The 19,559-nt window shown below is 41.0% G+C and overlaps 1 protein-coding gene across 5 annotated transcripts in view; it reads right to left on the reverse strand.

Moving 5' to 3' along the window:
• Positions 1–873: 873 nt before the first annotated feature.
• DAPK2 (death associated protein kinase 2) overlaps positions 874–19,559 on the reverse strand; it is a 42,064-nt gene continuing 23,378 nt past the window's right edge. For 4 of the 5 annotated variants that reach the window (XM_069026254.1, XM_069026255.1, XM_069026257.1 and 1 more), the window contains 7 exons: positions 18,971–19,109; positions 17,434–17,563; positions 16,265–16,313; positions 15,555–15,581; positions 11,739–11,891; positions 10,313–10,358; positions 5,499–9,411 (listed from right to left, as the gene is read on the reverse strand). In XM_069026254.1, coding sequence (XP_068882355.1) covers positions 8,776–9,411; positions 10,313–10,358; positions 11,739–11,891; positions 15,555–15,581; positions 16,265–16,313; positions 17,434–17,563; positions 18,971–19,109 — 1,180 coding nt within the window. In that variant the 3' untranslated portion in view covers positions 5,499–8,775. The other variant, XM_069026259.1, reaches the window with a different exon arrangement.

Raw genomic sequence — 19,559 nt, forward strand, 5'->3', positions numbered from 1 at the left:
TTTTATTAAAATAAAATGGGTGAGATGTTGGGGTCTCCTCCCCCCGCCATGTAGCCCTGGGAGAGGGGCCCTGGGGGGGAGGCACGGGGTTTCCCTGCCCCTGCTCAGCCTCGTTCCCCATTGGTTGGTTTGTGTTCCCCTGCGCGGGCAAAGCAGCTCGGGTCCTGTGACTGTGGCAGATTCTCTCGGCAGAGCCCCGGCCATGCGGCTGGGGAAATAAACATCTCTGAAACATCTAGCAAGAATCCGTCCGTATGTATTTGTTTCTTTTCCACGGGACTCCTGGTTTGATATAGGCGTGTTGCCGTATCCCCACTGCAACACAAAACCTCTTATTAAAAGAAAAAAGGAGCAAGCAAAAGTAAATGGAGTAAGACAGCACAGACCAGAGGTGAGGGCAGCAATAGCAGGATTGCTGGGGTCGGCAATCGCCGGGCTTACCTCACTGCCAAGGGTCCAGGACACCAGGCTGCGCTGTGGGAACCTCGGTCCTAAGGGGGAAGCAAGGTCCATCACGCCCATCAAGCCTTGTAACAGCACCCCTACGAGCCCCCTCGGGCCACAAGGCGAGCCAGTGCCACGGCGGCGGCTCCTCCGCAGCCCCAGAGCGGCCCTCCTGCCACCTGCGCCCCGATAAACTCACCCTCACCCCCAGAGGGCCGTCACTGAGGGGCAGGGACGGCACAAACCCTCCCCGGTGCCGCCGGTTACGGGCCCCCTCCCTCCCGCTGCCCTGAGGCGCTGCCGCTTCCCCCCCCCCTCAGGGGCTCCACAGCTCCCGCTGACAGGCCTCGCCTCAAGCCCCGCTTCCCGAGCTCGGGCCCGTGCGCGTGGAAACACAGACACACACCCGTCCTTGCTTTGCAAAATTTTATTAGCAAATCAGAATAACAAATATCTCTGCTATTTTTGACAGTCTGTACTATTTCCAGGCACAAAAAAAAAAAAAATTTAAAAAAACCCCAAGAATGTTTCTCTTAATAAAAATATAGATAGATTAAAAAACATCATCACTAAAATAAAAATAGCCAAATATAGCCATACTTTAATAAAAATACTTGTGGTTTTTTTGTTGTGTTTTTTCATTTTTTCCCCCCAGAATATCACTTTATTTCTCTCCAGGTTCCCTACTGCAAAACAAAGAATAATACACAGAAAATAGATTTTTCTCTTCCAGCAAAGCAAATTCTGTAACACAAATTTTTTTAATGTTCCCTTTTTCCTTCCATGCCTTTTGGGGTTTTTTTGCCCCTTACTGAAAGGAACCTGTAGGTTGTTGTTCAAAACCCACCAATGGTGAAGTATTAGACCACCCCCCCTGCACGGAGCAGGTGTCCTCCTGCCAGTGCTGGAAGCAGCACAATCATGCTGTGCCTCCCTGAGTGGGCTGAGCTTTCACCTCATAGAACAGACAGGGTGATCAACACAGAGACCATCACAGCTGGGAAAACACTGTAAAACTTCCTAATGAATCACAAACATTAGTCTGGAGAACAAGAGATTCTGCACTCCCAGCGTGCTCCTACCTGGAATAGTTTGGCTGGACACGAGTGCTGCGTGTTGTGGTTTCTGTGCAATGGAATTTCTCAGGAGCCATGTGGAGTGACTGAGCGCCAGAGAGAAAGGCCTGGCCTTAGCTCACCTGGGCACAAAGATGACTGAAGACCGAACACCATGAACTGTCTATAATGTCTTTGTTAAAACACCACCTTACATCTTTATAAAGGTAGAATTAATAAGCCAGAGCTTTATACAGCCTTGCACTCCTCTGTCTGCCTTTCTGCTGTGTCCCATCTTTCTCAATAGTTGCTAGGATTTTACATGAGAATGACCCCATCTCCTTGAAAGCACAATCCTGATCCCACAACATAATACCTATTTTAACCAGGGCTTAATTTTCAGAAGTAAAATTTACATACACATCCCACAATCTCGAATTTGGAAACTAAAGGTGTTTTTAAAGTCCAGAAATTCAGATAAATACCACTGGCTTGGAGTCTCTTTGGTTTTCCATTTCCTTGGGAAAGCAGAAAGTAAAATTTGGTAGGTAAGCTGGGTGGCTTTTTATCCAAATATATCTTTTTAGTGTTCTGTTTATGAAAGATTCCCTCTGGATACCGCATGGTTTAACTCAAACTGGCAACTAGGCCCCACACAGCCCCTCGCTCACCTTCCCCTGACCCTGGTGGGGAGGAGAATTGGAAATCAAACCTCAAGGGTTACTTTGACATATGAACAGTTTTGTAATTGAACAAAAAATATTGAAAAGCAAAATATTATAATAATAATTAATAATAATGGAAAGGAGAAGAGAGGAATAAAACCCAGGAAAGACAAGTGATGCACAACACAAATACTAATCACCCACTGATGAATGCCCAGCCCATCCCTGAGCAGTGATCTGTGGCTCCCAGCCAACTCACCCCAGTTTACATACCGAGCATGACATGCCATGAACTGGAATATCCCTTTCACCATTTTGGGTCAGCTGTCTCTGGCTATGGTCCCTCCTAGCTTTTTGTGCACCTCCTCACCAGCAGAGCATGGGAAACAGAAAAGTCCTGACTTAGGGTAACACTACTTAGCAACAGCTAAAACATCAGGATATTATCAACAACATTATTCTCATACTGAATCTAAACCACAGCACTGTACCAGCTACTAAGGAGAAAATTAACTCTATTCCAGCTGAAATCAGGATACACTGAAACCTCAGGTTTCCCTGTTACTGCTCCCTCTTAATACATACATTACTACCACACTTTTTGAGCATTCTGTCTCAAGAATTAAACAGAAAGTTCAGAAATACGCCTTTTAATTGAATATGAAGAGAAGCCCATGCCCTGCACCTTATCCCTTGACCAGGCACATCACAGGCCTTGGCAGCATAAGATATGAAATAAAAAGAAATTAAATAAATAGTATAAAAATGCAGTGCTAAATTTGCAGAAACATTCACTCTCCAGCTTCCACAATTCATATATCCACATTCTCTTTCCTTTCCTGCAACTTTCCCAGTCCAGGATCACCTTCACGTCCCTCTCATTCTCATTCCCCTCCACCGATTTTTTCCTCCCACCCCCTCCTTCATTTTATGTTTCTTCCATCAAATCCTACTTTCTGCCTCTCTCCTCCAAAGCTTCTCCTACATGTCCTTCCTTTCACAGAAATAATTTCTTACCAACTGCATTTTAGTCTCTAACTAAGCAAGGATACAAAATTACAAATAAACATAGCATATTTTTATTTCTTAGAAACTGGAAGCCATCAAAATTAAGCTGATACTAGTTTTCAGCACCAGTTCACACCTTCATAGTCTAAAACCTTAGCCTACAGGTGACAAGTGTAAAGCCAAACAAAACCAGTTTCCTCATCCATCTATAGTTGTTTGTAATAGACTTGCTTTCTGATTTTTAATTTATTAAATGGCAAAATAAATAGGAACTTCTAACAGCAAATACATTCAATGAAAAAATACCCTCGTCTATGCACATTTTTTGGTACCAATTGAACAATACTGGCTTAGAAACTAATATAGTTAAAATGATGCAACTTCCCTGTGCAAAGATGTTACATCAATATCAAAGTGCTTATTTCCTCATTTTTTGGATACAACCCCCTGAATAAAATACAGGCGTCTGCAGTCTGGGTTACATGTAAACAGCACCTATGCAAATAGGTGTTAATGAGTCTCCAATTAGCTGACAATAAATAATATTGACAACAATAACAAAGTCTAATAAAGACTATTTCTTCACATGCCTTAAGTTTTTAAATGCCCCTTTTTTTGGTGAGGCATCCTGTTATCATCCTGTGAAAATGTTGTATTTGAGTGCATGTAAATCACTACAGAATTTTTTTCTCTTTTTCATCCAAAAATTGCCTTTGCCTACCTCAGTGCCACAGTCAGTTGTACTCACACTGGCAATGGGAGTTGTGATAGTCCTCAGCCAGACACAATGGCCAGAGCACAGTTCTTGTTGCATTTCAGAACTGTTTACTGCCAGGTTCACAAAATCAAGGTTATGATATGTAACGGCATTGTGATTTTTTTTTCAGTGACAGCAATAACAGAGTACTGCACACAGCTAACAAAACCTGACAGATATCTGCCATCAAATATTTACGCTATTAACAAATATAAAAATTGCATTAAAAAAATTCCTTAAAACTCACCAGCGATTTTCCCTGACTGAAATAATAATGCACACAGTCTTAACCACTGTGCAGAATGTGAATTATTCTGCAGCAAAAGAATATCAGTAGAAACCCTACACCCTGAGTGCAGTTGACATCACAAATAGATTGAAGTATCACTGAAACACTCAACATATAAAAGCACTCCAGCTGGTGCTTGTGCTGTAGCCTTTCCCTGGGAATCTCAATTCCCAATTTTCTAAAATGCTCAGTAGGCATTTAAGACTGTCATCCAGCTGTTGGTGTAGCTTGAGAAGCAAGAAGCATCATACCAAGGACTCAGACAAGAAGTCCAAGTCTGCTGCCAGGGCTGCTTGTTTCAGCAAGGATGAAAGTTTCCTGTCTCCTGCCCATGGAATTCTCATCCCATTATGATATACTGCTTCTCCTCTGAAGAGGGGCTTTTCTTTGTGAAAGATCCTCACTGTCACTTTCACGGTTTCTCTGAAATAGAAAGGCCACAGTGTCTGTCATGTAAATGAGATACCATGCTCTTAAACATGCTGTTCTAATATTATCAGTATCATCTATTGAGAAGAGCAGAGCTAATAGAGCCCTCCCAGTTTCACTCCAGAAGGTCACAGGCAGTACAAGGCTCCCCCACCCTCCATCACAGAGCTGGGCACAAGAGCAGCGAACTCCCCTCCGCCTGCTTGGATCTCAGTCACACCCCATGGTCACTGCCATGGGATGCAAATGTCATCTCCAGGCTCCTTGCTGCTCCTTTACACAATAAATGTGGTTAGCCCTAGAAGGTCTGTCAAGTCACTGGCTCTCCCTGCACAAGATTTTTGTCACAGTAATAGACACAAATGCAGCACTAAAGACACAAATGATGCCATGGTCCTATCTGGTTTCCCACTCCAAGCCATTGCTGTCTGTTGGGCGGTGCATCCATGTAAGGACAGCAAAAATGACTGCACAGAAAAACTGGTTCTGCTCCCTGTGTAAGGAATGTACCTACCGAACTCTCATCTTGTATTAGGACCTTTTTCACCAGCGAACGCGATAAGTGGTTGCACAACGAGACAATACGGTATGAAAGCTGTGGAGAGAGGGAAGAAAAACGATTTGACCACACATACCCAATGCAGACATATCCAAATACATCTAATTAATTGACTGCCTATTACAATTTTACATTCAAGCTCTATCTTGCCCTCTGATCCCATCAGGCTTGGGAAGCCATGTCAGGCTCGTCATACCTTCCATCGCCTTCTAGCATATTGCCTTTTGAAGTTTTCCATGTTAACAACAGATGATTTCCGAACCAAAGCCTGTTGATTGTCCATGGGCTGGAAGATAAAAGAGCAATTTTATTGTTCGGCTCCCTTTGGTACATAAAATATGCAAGATACCTGATGTGTACTGGAGCTGGCTGAAAGAATGCTGGGGAAGCTGTGGATTCATACAGGTAAAAGCAGAAGAAAAAGAATTAAATCTAGCCTGCTCTGGGCCTAGACAGGACCGTTTTGATCTCAAATAAAACCCTAAAACTAGAGGGTGCTAAGGCTATGCTTTCACTCTGTAAAGTTGCTAACGTGCTTCTCAGTGCACACCTGCCCCATCTCCCTTTTCTCTGGATGACATCACTGTAATAAAATGGGACAAAGTTAGCTGTCATATAGTATTAGTGACAAGGATACATCCTATCTGAAAAACCTCCAGCTTTGTCCTTTAACCACAGCTAGAGTATGAGAGCACAAGGCATTAACACCCTGGCAATAAAATAATTGCAATAGATGACTATGGAAAAATAGGAACTAAAAACAATATAGGTCAGAATTCAGACATGTGCCTAGCATTTTGGATGTCAACCTAGTGTTAAGGAACACATATTCCACAAATCCTGACACAGTCCTTCTGAAAATGAAGCACATTTCAATTCCAAAAGCACATCAAAATTTGAATAAACCATAAAACCAAATCTTGACAGATTAAGAGAAAAAATGGTTCAAAACCAGGCAAGAGTGAAAAGAGAAAGGCCAGGAATCAGCCCTTCAAAGATTATGGAGTGACAACCATTGCAGTTGTTCTGATCTGCATATGTAGGAGGTGGATAACACAGAAATACTTGTACTGGACTGGAATGCAACCAAGCCATGCACCTGAAGCAGCAAGACTACTGAAGGAGAATGGAAAACACATCAGTAAGGATTTAAACATCTTTTTCAGCAAAAGAATTTAAAATGTTTGAGACAACAAATTCACTTTTCTCATCAAATGCTGTAGGTTTAGCACTTTTGCAGGTATCTCAGCAGCAGTTCAAGGAGCCAAGCTATCAGCTGGGCCTCCTTCTCATTTAAATGTACACACCATTTGCATTCAACAGAACTGGGACCGTTAAGCATTAAATATAATTTCCTCATGCTGCAAACATGTTGCACCAGCATGGTGCAACAGGCAAGCAGAAATCAATTTGAAGTGGAAAAAATGTCACTGGCTAAATGTCAGCCGTACAATCATTATGAAAAATTTCCCAGTGCCCTTTCAGCAGCAGAACCATCACCAACTCTAAATAACTCACTTTACTGCAGACTGCTAATAACCACCTCTCCAAGTACCCTGCAATCCAGTGACCTTGCCATTCTCTCAGTCATCAGGATCTCTTCTAAAAAGCAGTGTGTGATTACCCTCAAAGACCAAGTCACAACAACATTACCTTCACCCAAACATGCTCAGGAACAAGGTGGCCTCATTTAATGCTCCTTCGCATCATGCCAGTGCATTTATTCTTTGTTATGAGCAAAGAATATGAGATGATGGCTAACGGGAGGCAGACTTTCTTGAGAGTGTTTTCTGCAAATTCTAACTCTCACTAGGCTTTAAGTTACATTTTAGGAATTAAAGCTCTCCCCCTCAAAATAAAATCCTGTGTTCCAGTTCCCCTGGACAGTTTTTAATGGGTCTTCTAGCTCAAAGGAACCTGCAAAAGCATTCTGAGACAATAAAAAATGGACACATGCAAAATTCTCAATACTATTTGTCACAGTAGAGCCCAATTCAACACCAGCTTGCCAGGGTCACATCCTGGCTATCTACACTACTTTGAAGCTTTTGAAAATTTCACATATTGTGCCAAGAACAATGCCACAGAGAGCACATCCAGTTTCCGTCCTCCTTCAAGCACAATGTTGGGAGCAACAATATCCCAAGTGAACAACTGTTTTCACAACTCTGAATTTGCATCAGCCTCTGCACATCTTTGTGAGGATATGGCAGTAATGGGTCCACTGTACTCTGCACAAATTGGATGAGAGTATGAGTATGCTTTTATCTTTTTATCTCAAAATAGGAAACATTATTCTTAATCATGCTAGGAACAACAATTCAATTTATTTAGGTCATTAACTCCTCTGCAAAAGGAGGAGGGAGGAGGGGCAGTGAAAGACATACTCTAATATATATATGTAAAGATTCGCTCTAGGTGGACTTGAGCTTTTATCTCACTGATTCTTGTAGCTGCACAACAGTCACCTTGCAGCAAATGTCCACAGAAACTTGGCATCTTTTTCAGTCACTAACCATCAGGGAACAACTGCATCCTGCATAAATAACTATTTATTGTGTTCAAAAACAAGACTGGTACATTTGTGCATATTAATACAGTATAACCAAATGACTTCTTTGAAATACAAGACAGCAGGGCATGATTCAAGGTTGGGTCGACTTTTCTTTTACTTTTTAAAACCTAAGAAAAAAAAAATCTTTATAGCAAAAACACTAGTCTCAAATGTCACACCATAGATTTAAGTTAGTTGTAGCTTTGTAATCTTCTTCACTGTAGAAAACAAACCAGACATTTTGACATTTGCACTGTAAAAATTACACAGTCATTTGATCATTACAAGTTCCCAATGGTGTCTTTTGAATAGGATTTCTTTGGTATAGGACAGGAAACTCAGTTGTTGATTAATCCTTTAGTTTGAAATTCAGCTTACCTCTCATGGTAAAAGAGTTCAACCTGCACAAGTGGCCTAAACACTAATCCTAACATTCTTGATTGGCAGCCATTTCACAGAGAGTTTCCACAGTACTAGCTAAATATTAAATTACTACACCATTTGCTTATTTTACAGGACAGATTTCACCTTTGCAAATATTTCTCTCATAAGGCATATAGAACTGCCTGCAGCAGGGCTACACAACTGTTTCCTTCAGCCAGCCAAAGATGCTATAAGGGGATTTTTATTAATTTCCAGGCACCCAGTTTCTAGTAAGTACAGACTGGCTTATTCTTTATGCTGTATCAATTACCTAGTAATCTTTAGGAATTGTAATACAGGATGCAGAGTAAAATATAGGCAATACTAAAGTCTTTGGTGTTAGATGTGTCCATACCACTGTGATAATCTTGTTCCTGCAAGTTCAGACACTGAGCATGGGGAAAAAAACCAACAACTTCAACACTACAAACCACTGGGAGATTATGGCTTTGGTCAGCACCTTGTGCAATACATCAGAACTTCTACTTTAATTCTAGGTCATATTTTTGTGTAGAATCTATGCACTGGAACATTTTTAAACTGATGTACATTGAAACAAGCAGCAAACCCTGCACTTAGCCCGATCTCAGTGTTACTGATGGGATTCTGCCACATCAAGATTCAACCCTGCAAGGAATTCTTCACAGCGAGATCTATTTAACAGCTCCATTAGTGATTCATTAATATCTTTGTTGAAAACAGAGTCAAAGTTTCCATTCACACAGGCTTCATTTTCCAGTTGAAAACTGCTCATTAAATCCTGTATCCACTTGAGTTCCTCAGAAAGTTCCTGTCTGAGGGATTCATACTGGCTCTGCAGCTCAGCATACTTCCCAGATATGCCTGTAAGACTGGCACGAACAGCCTTGATATCATCATGCAAATGTCTTTTCAGGGACTCCATTTTACGGTATTGATATTTCAGCTGGGACAGCTTGTGCCTCACGCTTTCACTCTCTTCTTTATACCAAGCTTCTTTCTCATTATAGATGGAAAGCAGAGCATCCATGTCCTCCTGCAAGGAATCGTGGGATGCAGCCAAGGTGCTGAAACCCCTCTCCATACAGGAAATGTCCTCTACAACATGGGCAAAGCGCTCGAAGTTGATGTAGGTGTTATTGGGGGGCATGCTCGAGTGACACTTTATGGTGTACTCCCTCAGGCGTTTCGTCTTCAGCTGCGTGTTCTCAACCTTCTTGTTCTCCTGGACTTTGGTTTCATCTTTCAGCTGGTGAGTCGTCAGACAGAGGAACCAATATTACTGAACGTTTACAAGACTGCAGCAATTCAAAAGCTCTACACAAAGGATGCAGCCTGGGCTTCCACAATGCTGGGAGATTCTTTCCTCACACATATTTTCCTTCATGCATTTGATTAAAAGAAACAAACACCAAACACACAAGCCCAGAACTGAATGTGACAATGATGTGCATTCATTCCAATGTGGTAAGTGCAAAAAACATGGCTGCAACTTATTTTCATGCTAATTTTTAGCAGTTAACAGTGTCAAAACTATCAGTATTTGTACGAGGAAAAACAACAACCCTAAAACCACTCCAGTTAATGTTTTGTGCAATGCAAAGCAAAAACTGAATTTCAAAAATCCTCATTAGTCATGCTGAGACTAGCTAAATGTATTTTCAGTAAGAGACTTACCCACATAAGCAAGCAATGTTTAGGATGAAAAAATACATACAGACACACAAATGTAAGCAAACCAGAACATGTTGTACAGCAGTTCTCTCTTGAGAGAAATTATATTTTCCATATTGATTGCAGTCTCTCAATTCAAGAAATCACTGAAGCCAACACGCAGTATATGCCCATGCAAACAAAGAAGAATGGAAAAATGCAAAGCCCAGTCCAATATGGGATACTGTAATGTGCAATAAACATCAGAACCTTATTACTCTCTTTTTGAAAGTTATGATAATAAAATAAGCAATTTGCAGAAATCCAAGGATTTGGTCAGGCCCAACCAATTTCCTCCCAGTACATCTCTTTGGGTCACCCAGCATCACTAAGTACAAAGAGGGCAGTTTTCCATTTAACACACCACTAAGAGTGAGAATATGATCTCTGCTTTGTTCATGGAAAAAACCAAGATCTGTTTCTTTATTCAGTCTTACTGTTATCCATGGATGAGAAAGAGCTTCCTGAATCGTCAGCCGCTTCCTAAAAAACAACAACACAAAAAACCCCAAAGACTTGAATAAAACATACTTGGTACACAAGTCCATTGACTCACACTTCTCCCGGGCTTCCTATGAAGCATTTATCACGATAATTCCAGGACAAACCCTCAAGTTTCACAGTTATGTTTCTCCTTGAGGCACACTGCCTGTATGCAGTTTAGTTACTGTTCTAAACTTCAGTAGGTAACTCTTCTTACTCCACACAACTTTAATTCTTCATCAAAATATGCCTGTACTGTTGTGCACCCTTCCATAAAAAGTAATACAACATTCCTTTGTTTTGTTCATCTGACATGCTTAGAAAATACATTCTTGCTATACACCTTTGATATGACTGTGTCTGAATCAACAGTAATTATACCAGAGGTAATCAACACTAATTATACCAAAGCTGTCCTTTGGAACATGGTATTACAGCACTGCAGGAGCTGTTGTTTCCTGAAAACAACATTTCTGAAAGGAATACTTCAAACCTAATCAAAGTGGATCAAACCTAACTTCTTTCTGCATTGGAGCAGTTTGGTGAACAGCACGTTAAGAGCACCGAGAATCAAAGACACAAACACAGCGTTGCACAGGCACCATGTCTGTACACGGGACAAGTATCAACATCACTGACTTCTCCTTGGAGCTGCTAGCCCTGTGCAAAACTCTCATCAAACACCTGCTCTGCCCCAGACTGAGGCCTCACGATTTGCAGAAATCTTGACTGAACAGCTCTTTCTCTCTCATAGCTATTTTCTCCCCTAATGAAGCCATTAGAAAGAACCACAATGGTCTGACTTTCCTCCAGGACAAAGAAGGTTACAGGGAAGGAGATTCTACTTCTGTGTGCGTTTTATTAAAAGCAAGAAAAACTAAAAAAAAGACTGTGGTTCCTGTAACCTGGGAACAAAGATCTGCATAGCTCTCACACAAACTCTAGGTGAGTGCCACAGACACAGAGAATTAAAACAACTCCTTAGCAGCACATGTAGTAATTTTCTGGCATTGCACCACTGGGGGCATATTCTGGGATGATATGACCTCCTTGCAAGTAGTGCATAAGAGACTGAAATAGTGGAGTGGTAGTTAACCTGAACTTAAGTTTCTGCACACCATTTTCAGCCTTTCAGCAACACCGTGTTGTGCCAGCTTGACTCAGGTGAGAATTCAGTCCTGAAAATGGCATTTAGCTGAGGAGATTTGGTTCCTCTCCTCAGGGCTTCTGGGTGCAGTGATTAACTAGGGGCACAGCAGCATTCTCCTGTCTTGCTCTTGAATGGCAATACACCCCACAAGAAAAGCTTTTTCACTTATCAAGCCACATTTCACCAGGTTAATTTCAGAAATAAATGGGTCTTTCTGAATATTTGCTTACCGTGTATCTTTCACCAGTAGTTTCTGAATAAAATCTTTTGCCAGGTCACTGGTATTGCTGAAAAATTCTTCATCAAAATCATAATTCACAGCTGTGATGTTGGCAAGTGTTTCTTGTTTAGTTTCTCCAAGGAAAGGTGATGCACCACTAAGCCTAGATAAGCCAGAAAGAAGAATCAGTTGGAAAAATAAACAGCAGAAATCCCCTAATGAAATTACAGCGACCGTGGAATACACTCTTAGGACTTTTGTGGCTCTTGTGTTGAAGCAGCTCTGCATGTAGGAAAAAACACAGCCAGCTTTGGCTCACTACAGCTGTGGTTATGAGCCAGACTTGTCTTAAAGGTCTCTAGTGCAGCACTAATGCATGCACACAGAGAGAAATGCACAGATTCTCCTCTCATGTCTCATTTACATCATTGCTAATCAAACTAGAAAAAGTTTCAGCTGATGAGAGCCTCTACCCCTGTGAACCCACAAAGACTACCAGGCTGAAGCTTCTACAACCTTCAAGCAGATAAAGTAGTGTTTCTACAGATTTTCTTCAGGTAGGAAAAGCTCTCCCCCTACTTCTTTTCTCTCTGCAAAGCTACTGATGAGTTCCCTGCACAATGGGTTCAACCAAGAGACCTTTCTCAGCTGGAAGCAAAATATGATGTGTGATCAGAAGCCAGGCATGTGGCCTTGCCTAGGGATCAACTCCACTGGGGAAGTAGAGCCATGCTGCTCAGTAAAAGGGATCCACAAGCAAAAGGGCTTTGGCTGCAATAAAATCCAACTGTTTCTGAAAAACACAAAATTTCATTCTGTGGCACCCTGCTCCAACTGCAAGGAGACAGCATCACAATAAAATACCATTTCGCAATCTTTACTGAAGAAAAAGCTTTCCTTTTTCCTGATTTGCGTATCTCTCAGCTGTGACTGTCGACCTTCATCTTTGATGACTCTGTACCTCTGCTCCATAAAACTTGTGTCAGAACAGAGTCATCCTAGACCCCTCCTGCCCTGTGTTTCCTCCAGGCTCCTCCTCCCCCAACACAAAGGGATGCTGACTTGCAAAAGCCTGGTTTATGGGAAATGTTATTTATACCAAGGAAATTGATCTCACCCCTTTTTATAATCTTCTGGGCTATTATTGTGCTTGTCTATTATGTCCAGCTTTGATAACACAGTTTCAGGATGTAGCAGGCTCAAAACAGGACTGCAGCAAATGCCAGGGAACTAAACTGAGGTATTGAATACTAAACCATTTGCTTACATGATCCCACTCTCAACATACTTTTTACCCTATCTGTATTGCCACTACCAGGTTAACTGGGAAGATTGGGCAATAAGCAGAAATTTATATTGGGACCACCCAAACCTTTCACCCCAATCTCCAGCTACCACATGTGGTTTTATCCACAGAATAAACACTTGAGTGCATAAACTGCTTCCTCCCCCTCTACAATCATACAACACCACCAAAGCATCTGACACAGCAAGACAGCATGAGTGAGGTCCTCCAGTTGTCTTTGATGCAGTAAATTTCATCTCAAATACCACAGTCAGTCTCAACGCTTAGGGGGATTTACATACTTCCTCTTAAGCCTTGGTTCCATTTCTGCTGGCCACAAAGAAGGCTACAAGCAGGCACCTCTCCACAGACCATGGGCTTTGTTCCAAAACTGAAGCTTGGAAACCTGCCCTAGGGCCTTGGTTTCTTTTCCCTTTCCCCAAATTATGCCATGAAACAGCTGTAATTCCACCTTCTGGCCCTTTGTTGGAAACCAAAATCAACAGTGCTCTATTCTCTTTTTTCTTTTTTTCTCTTTGGGACTCAGTTTTGAAATCTGTGAAATGGGTGGATTCTCAAATCCTAGTATCCAATACAAATAGCTTTTTTCTGACTCAGTGCCTGTAAACATGTACCAGCAGACCTCAGTAATAAAAGCTTTGCCCTTACAATCCACTGAATCACTCCAGAGTTACTGAATTGAGGACTTGGATGCATTTGATTGCTGCCACGTTTGCTAAACTAGGTGGTATCAGAGACACACCCCACTTACTCAGAACACTTCTGTGCAAAAGGCTTTAAAATTAAGAGGCAATACAAGTTGAAGGCATGCCAATTCTAGTCCACAGTGTATCAGGCAAGCTGATCCCTCCCACCATAAAAAGTGTGCTCTTTTCTTCCTGATCATTTGTAGGGAGACATTTTTCTACCTTAATGACCACAGCAATCATTAGTAGCAAGAAGGTAAAACAGATCTCCTGTGCTGGATGCAGTACAGGAACTGCTCCATTACTCTGCCCCAGCACAGACCTCTCAGGGTAACAGGAAGACCTGAAGAGCAGCTGGCTCTGTGCATCACTAATCACATGCTAAGTATTCCCACCTGCTCAACTCCTAAGTTTTCCTCTCATCACATAGGAACACCCATTTTACAAATTTATGAAGTTTAATGTCCTGGCAAGTACAGGTGTGTCAGTGGAGACCAGTATCAGTGCTGATAAAAAACAAGGGTCTGACAGTATTTTAAACCCCTTTACCTGAGCTTGGGCTGAACCAATATCCCAAACTCTTCTCTGGGATATTTTCTTTGCACTGCAGGAAAGAAGGGAATTTGTTGCACTGAATCTGATTCCTCAGACCATACCTCTCTTTTACAGCTTTTGGGGTCTAACCCTTGTGTATAGGCCAAGATTTATCTTCCACACTGAAAAGACAATCCTTCCCCTTCAAGCCTCTGTACTTGTCCTGACCCCTGAGCTGTGTAGTGCAAATCCATCGAAGAGTCCACCTTCTTCAAGTTTGGCAGCAAGTTATTCCTCTGAGTATCATAAGGGAGTAGCTGAAGCCCAGGGTGAGACATTCCCAGCATATATTATCCACTTCCTGTTCCCCAGGAGTCACAGGAGCTTGATTTCAATGGAAGCAGTTAGGATCAAGGATGATTGACCATTTCTGTAAGTCTCATGTCAAAGGAGAGGAAAAGCAAGGAGTGCTGTTCCTCTGTTGCATGCATCCATTGTCACACAAGCAGTTCCCTAAATCGTCAAGCTCCATCTTAAAACTCTTGACTGCTTGTCCCCAGATGCCCACAGAAACTCATTTCTTTGAGAGCCCAAGCATGTCATAATTCCCTCCTTTTATTTATTCATCACCAGTTGACACACTTTTCTTCTTGACACACTGAAGAGTATCTATATCTAAAAAGTATTCTGTGATCTGTTTTTCCCTTCATGCTTACTGACTGTAATGATATCCCCAACCAACCTTTACTTTACTAGCTTTAACAAACCCTTTTTTTGTCCTGTAAGTTGAATTCTCAGTTCCCAGGGTCAACTTCTCTGCTCCTCTTTCAGCTTAAATTCACCTTTTTGAAATGGGTGACCTTATTGCATAATAATCTAGACTGCTGCCTTTACAAGGAAATAAAAACTTCCCTGTTTTCACCTGAAATAACCCAACTTGTAAATGGCACTGTTACACTTTCTGTTTCTATGCTCTCACACTGATAGCTCACAGTCATTTCAGGAGCAATTAATACACTTGGCTTTTCCATCCTCTACCATTTGGAACTGATGAGATCCCATAAGAAGCAGAAATGCCCAGTGATGCCAGAGACATTTGTTCTTCTTCTGCTCAGAATGCCCCTCATCTTTTACCCCTTATTTTAAATTGAAAAGGCTGCAGGATAACCCCTGTCCTTTAGACAAACCCTTGCCCACCCCACATGTGCAGGTCCCTAAATGATTGAAGGGAAGAACTGTTCTGTACTAGTGCAACAGAGCTTTAGGAACACTTCTACAGGAGTGAATCTGTTGTACTCACAGTATGTAGGTGATGACTCCTATGCTCCTAAAAAACAAAAGACATTAATTTCAGGAGTTCTACATGACCAGTATTCTTCTTAATGTGCATAATACACAAAAGTCAATAGGAGCTGCAATAGAGGCAGGAGAGCCATTGTGGCTTTAGATAACTGCTAACATCTCTTACAGAATGGGGTTTCAGGGGAAAAAAATTTTTACATATAACATCAAGTAATGTGGATATTTGAAGTCTCTGTGTATTTCTACTCAGTGGGTATTTATTGCAGTGCATATATGGAACACAAAGGAACAGAAGCAAGGATGTTTTATTTGGGGTGACCTCTTTTGCCTGCCTTCCCAGTAGACAATATTAGTACGCAGGTCTGCTCTGCATGAAGTGCTCTTATAAATAAAGCTGTCACAAGCTCTGCAGGAACATGTTTCTTTCTAAGAGTAGTCCTCTGCATGGACAGTGGCAAACAGTTAACTCTGTAACTGCCATCACTCCAGTTTTTCAATGTAATTTTGCAGAAATTAAATGCTTACCTTTTAATTAAAAAGAATGTATAAAAATAGAATGATAGAACAAAGAGTCATTAACTGTATTTAAGGGGTTTTTTGTTGTTTTTTAATTTGTTGCAGTGCAATGGATTCTATTAAGAGCAAAACAGGAAAAAGTAATTGTAGAGTCACCTGGGAAAAAACGTACAAACACATTACAAAACTTACCACATGTCTGCAGCTAGTCCAAGTGGTTCATAGTTTACGATTTCTGGAGCTGTAAGAAACATTTAATCAAGCATCAGCAACTGAGGTAACAAATTTTTACCAGGCTGTAGTAGCAGGCCAAGAATTACCAAGAGTGAGAAGGGGGGAGAGGGGAAGGTTAGTTACAGAATACATTGTTTATAATTTTGTAGCCCAAATAGGCGTTCAAGTTCACAGCTGTTCAGAAGAGATTATGTAGAGTAACTTGGAGCATAATGCAACTCAAGAATAAGGGTAAAGCAGACATTATATAGTAATATATACAACATACAAAATACAAACAAATAACAAATTATTTCACCTCCCAAGAATGCTCCTGCCCCTAAGCATGAGCTTTTGTTTTTTTAACTGGTGGCATTATAGCAAGTTTGTAAAGGCCAGTCAGAAAGAGCCCTTGAGCAAGAGATTGAAATTACTTGCCAGACTACATTGCTATCCATGTTAAACTCTATTATCTTTATAAGAAACATTTCCTCATTGGAAAACATCCCCATGCAAGACTGCATGCAAGAGAAAAGAGCAAGGGTGAAAGAAGTTGAAAAAAATTATCTGTGACAACTGTGTTTGACTGGAATATTAATAAAAATTCTCTACCCACCCCCCAAACAAAGCCCAAAACCGAAACTAGTAGAAAAGAGCAGGATTAACTTAAAATCCAAGCGAGACAAATCAGAATTATGACCAGTGAGGAGCAAAAAGAGAACCACATGGAAAAATGTAAGGGGTGATGAGAGTACTCAGCAGGTGTGCAGCGTGAGGTAGTTTTACTTAGAAAGCAATGACAGAGATACCCATGTAATTTTGACTCATGTACCACAGTGCAGAGATCTACTAACCCCAGGCAACAAGTAAAAAGATTATAATTTGCATTTGCAGAGTTTCACAATCTCAATCCTGAATTTACATCTCTAAATATTTATTTGGCAGCAGCCTACTCTCACAGGAGTAGCACATCTAGTTTACAGAAAGCACCTTTACCTATTCCAGAAAAAAAAAGTATGCCTCCAGATTTAAGTGACCTTGATAGAAATAAGATTAAAACTACTTCTATCCTTCAATTTTTAACTTTGACAAGTTGTGTCGACTTCTTCTGGAATTTGCAATACAAGACAACGGAACATGTCACTCACCTACGAATTCCGGAGTTCCAAATATGTTTTTAAATTCAACTCCATCTTCTATTTTGTGAGCCAGGCCAAAGTCAATGAGTTTGATGTGTGGAATAGGGATATTCTTGTCTAGAAGCATAATGTTTTCAGGCTAAAAATAACAAAATGGTAGATCTATGTTAATAAAATATTAATATCTTTGAAAGTAACAGCGTTTTCAAGTGCTTTTTTTTCCTTTACATATACAACACCTGTGCTTAACCATTTACAGTTCTTTTGATAAAGGTAGCAGGCAGCTGAAGCAGTTCAGATGTTTGGTGCAGACAAAATGCCACTGCCTGACCCTGAGTGAGAGCTGCGCAGCTCAGTATTTTTGCTGACATTTTGTGAATTTACACTTCACAATATCTGCCCATTTGACTCTATACTGTATTGTAAACCAATGGAAGATATTTTGTTAAATGCTGAACCTATTCAGGGAAGGAAAAATTATCTTCTCTGAGACTAAATTCACAACTGCAACAAGGCCAGGAAAGATCCAGGATTTACCAGCTGAACAGTCCAGAAAATGAGAAGAGTTGGGATCAGAGGTCCTAGATCATATATGATAGCAAGGTATTAAAAGAAAATGTGGCATTCCTCACAGCTTTGTAAGAAAAAGCTGAAGCTTGAACTGTGAAATCAAAACTAACATGTTCAACCACAGAGTACTTTTTTACCAGATATAACATGTTTCATAAACTTCTTTCTTCAACTAAATTTCTCAGCCTTAGCTACTCCCTACTACGGCCCAAATTCACAGGTTTCAGAGTAAACTACGGGTTCAATTTATCTCTCATAATGAGCTTTAATGCATTAATCTGTCATAACTTAATCGTAAGTTCAAGAGCAGCAGTGAGAGAATCTGATTCCCTGCTGGCAGCTGCCTGGCCTTTCCACTGCAGATCCTAATGTGGAAGTTGCTCCCACTAACATGTACACTCAGTCAGAGCTGCACTGGGAAACAGAGCAAATTAATAATTTATTGTCATGGTTATTGGACCAAGCATGTTTTAGCCTCAGGGTAACAAGTCTGGTTTTCTTCCATGGATCTAAGGCATATATGTGCATAATGGATATAGATACGTAATGGAAGCTTCTTTAGAGCAGACAGAACAGACTGAAATGGCAAAAAGTCACTGTCACTACCTTTTGGAGGATTGTTTTATTCCTTAGGTGGTATAAACCACTGTAGCTCCACTGCAGCCAATGGAGCCTTGTCAAGTGATGAGATAATGACGAACCGTCTTCTATCAAATCAGATCACTGCTTAAAAATACATGCATAATCTAACACTTGCCAAACTCCACACCCAGTCCTTTAAAATGCAGGAGAGTTATTAAGTGAAAATATATTAGGTCCTTTGATAGTCACTATCAGCAAAATTATTCTTTACTTATGCTTTCTGATTTCTATCTTGCAATTCTTGCAACATCTTCATTGACCACCTGACATTACTAGTATTAAATATCAAAATTAGCAGCTAGAGATCAGCTGAAGTCTAAATCAGCATCTTTACCTTTAGATCAAAGTGAGCGATTTTCTTAGAGTGAAGGTAACTCACACCATCCAAAATTTGCTTAATGAACCTGGTTGCTTCCTCTTCACTTAAAGACTCCTTCTGTGCCAGGAAGTCAAAAAGTTCTCCTCCAGAAACACTGCAAAACACACCAGAAAACATCCCCTTATCTCCTGCGCTGTAATCCATAAAATCAGTGTAAGCACAGAAAACTAAAGCAGTGAAGAACCTCAACACAGTTAGAAAAAGGCTACTCCTGCAGACAACCATGACTTATGTGTTGTGGTCCCAGGTGTGCCCAAACTACCTTTTGGCTTTAGCTTTCTTCCCTGTAAATTAAGGACTGGCTTTTCCATTGATGCTGCAAGGATCACAAAGGATCAAACCAAGTTACGTTGTTTGCTGAATCCCCAGATACATACCTATTTTAAATGGTTGACTTGACCACTTCAACTGCTATTTTTCAACATTTTCATTTTGTATGAGCAAGTTGTAAGAGCCAACAAATGCTAAAGAATTACTTCCCTTAGCGGTTGCCATCAGAACCTGAGGTAGAAAAATGTGCCAACAGAATCTCTTTTCTTTCCAG

Source organism: Aphelocoma coerulescens, chromosome 10, assembly GCF_041296385.1.
Source record: "Aphelocoma coerulescens isolate FSJ_1873_10779 chromosome 10, UR_Acoe_1.0, whole genome shotgun sequence".
Taxonomy (NCBI): domain Eukaryota; kingdom Metazoa; phylum Chordata; class Aves; order Passeriformes; family Corvidae; genus Aphelocoma; species Aphelocoma coerulescens.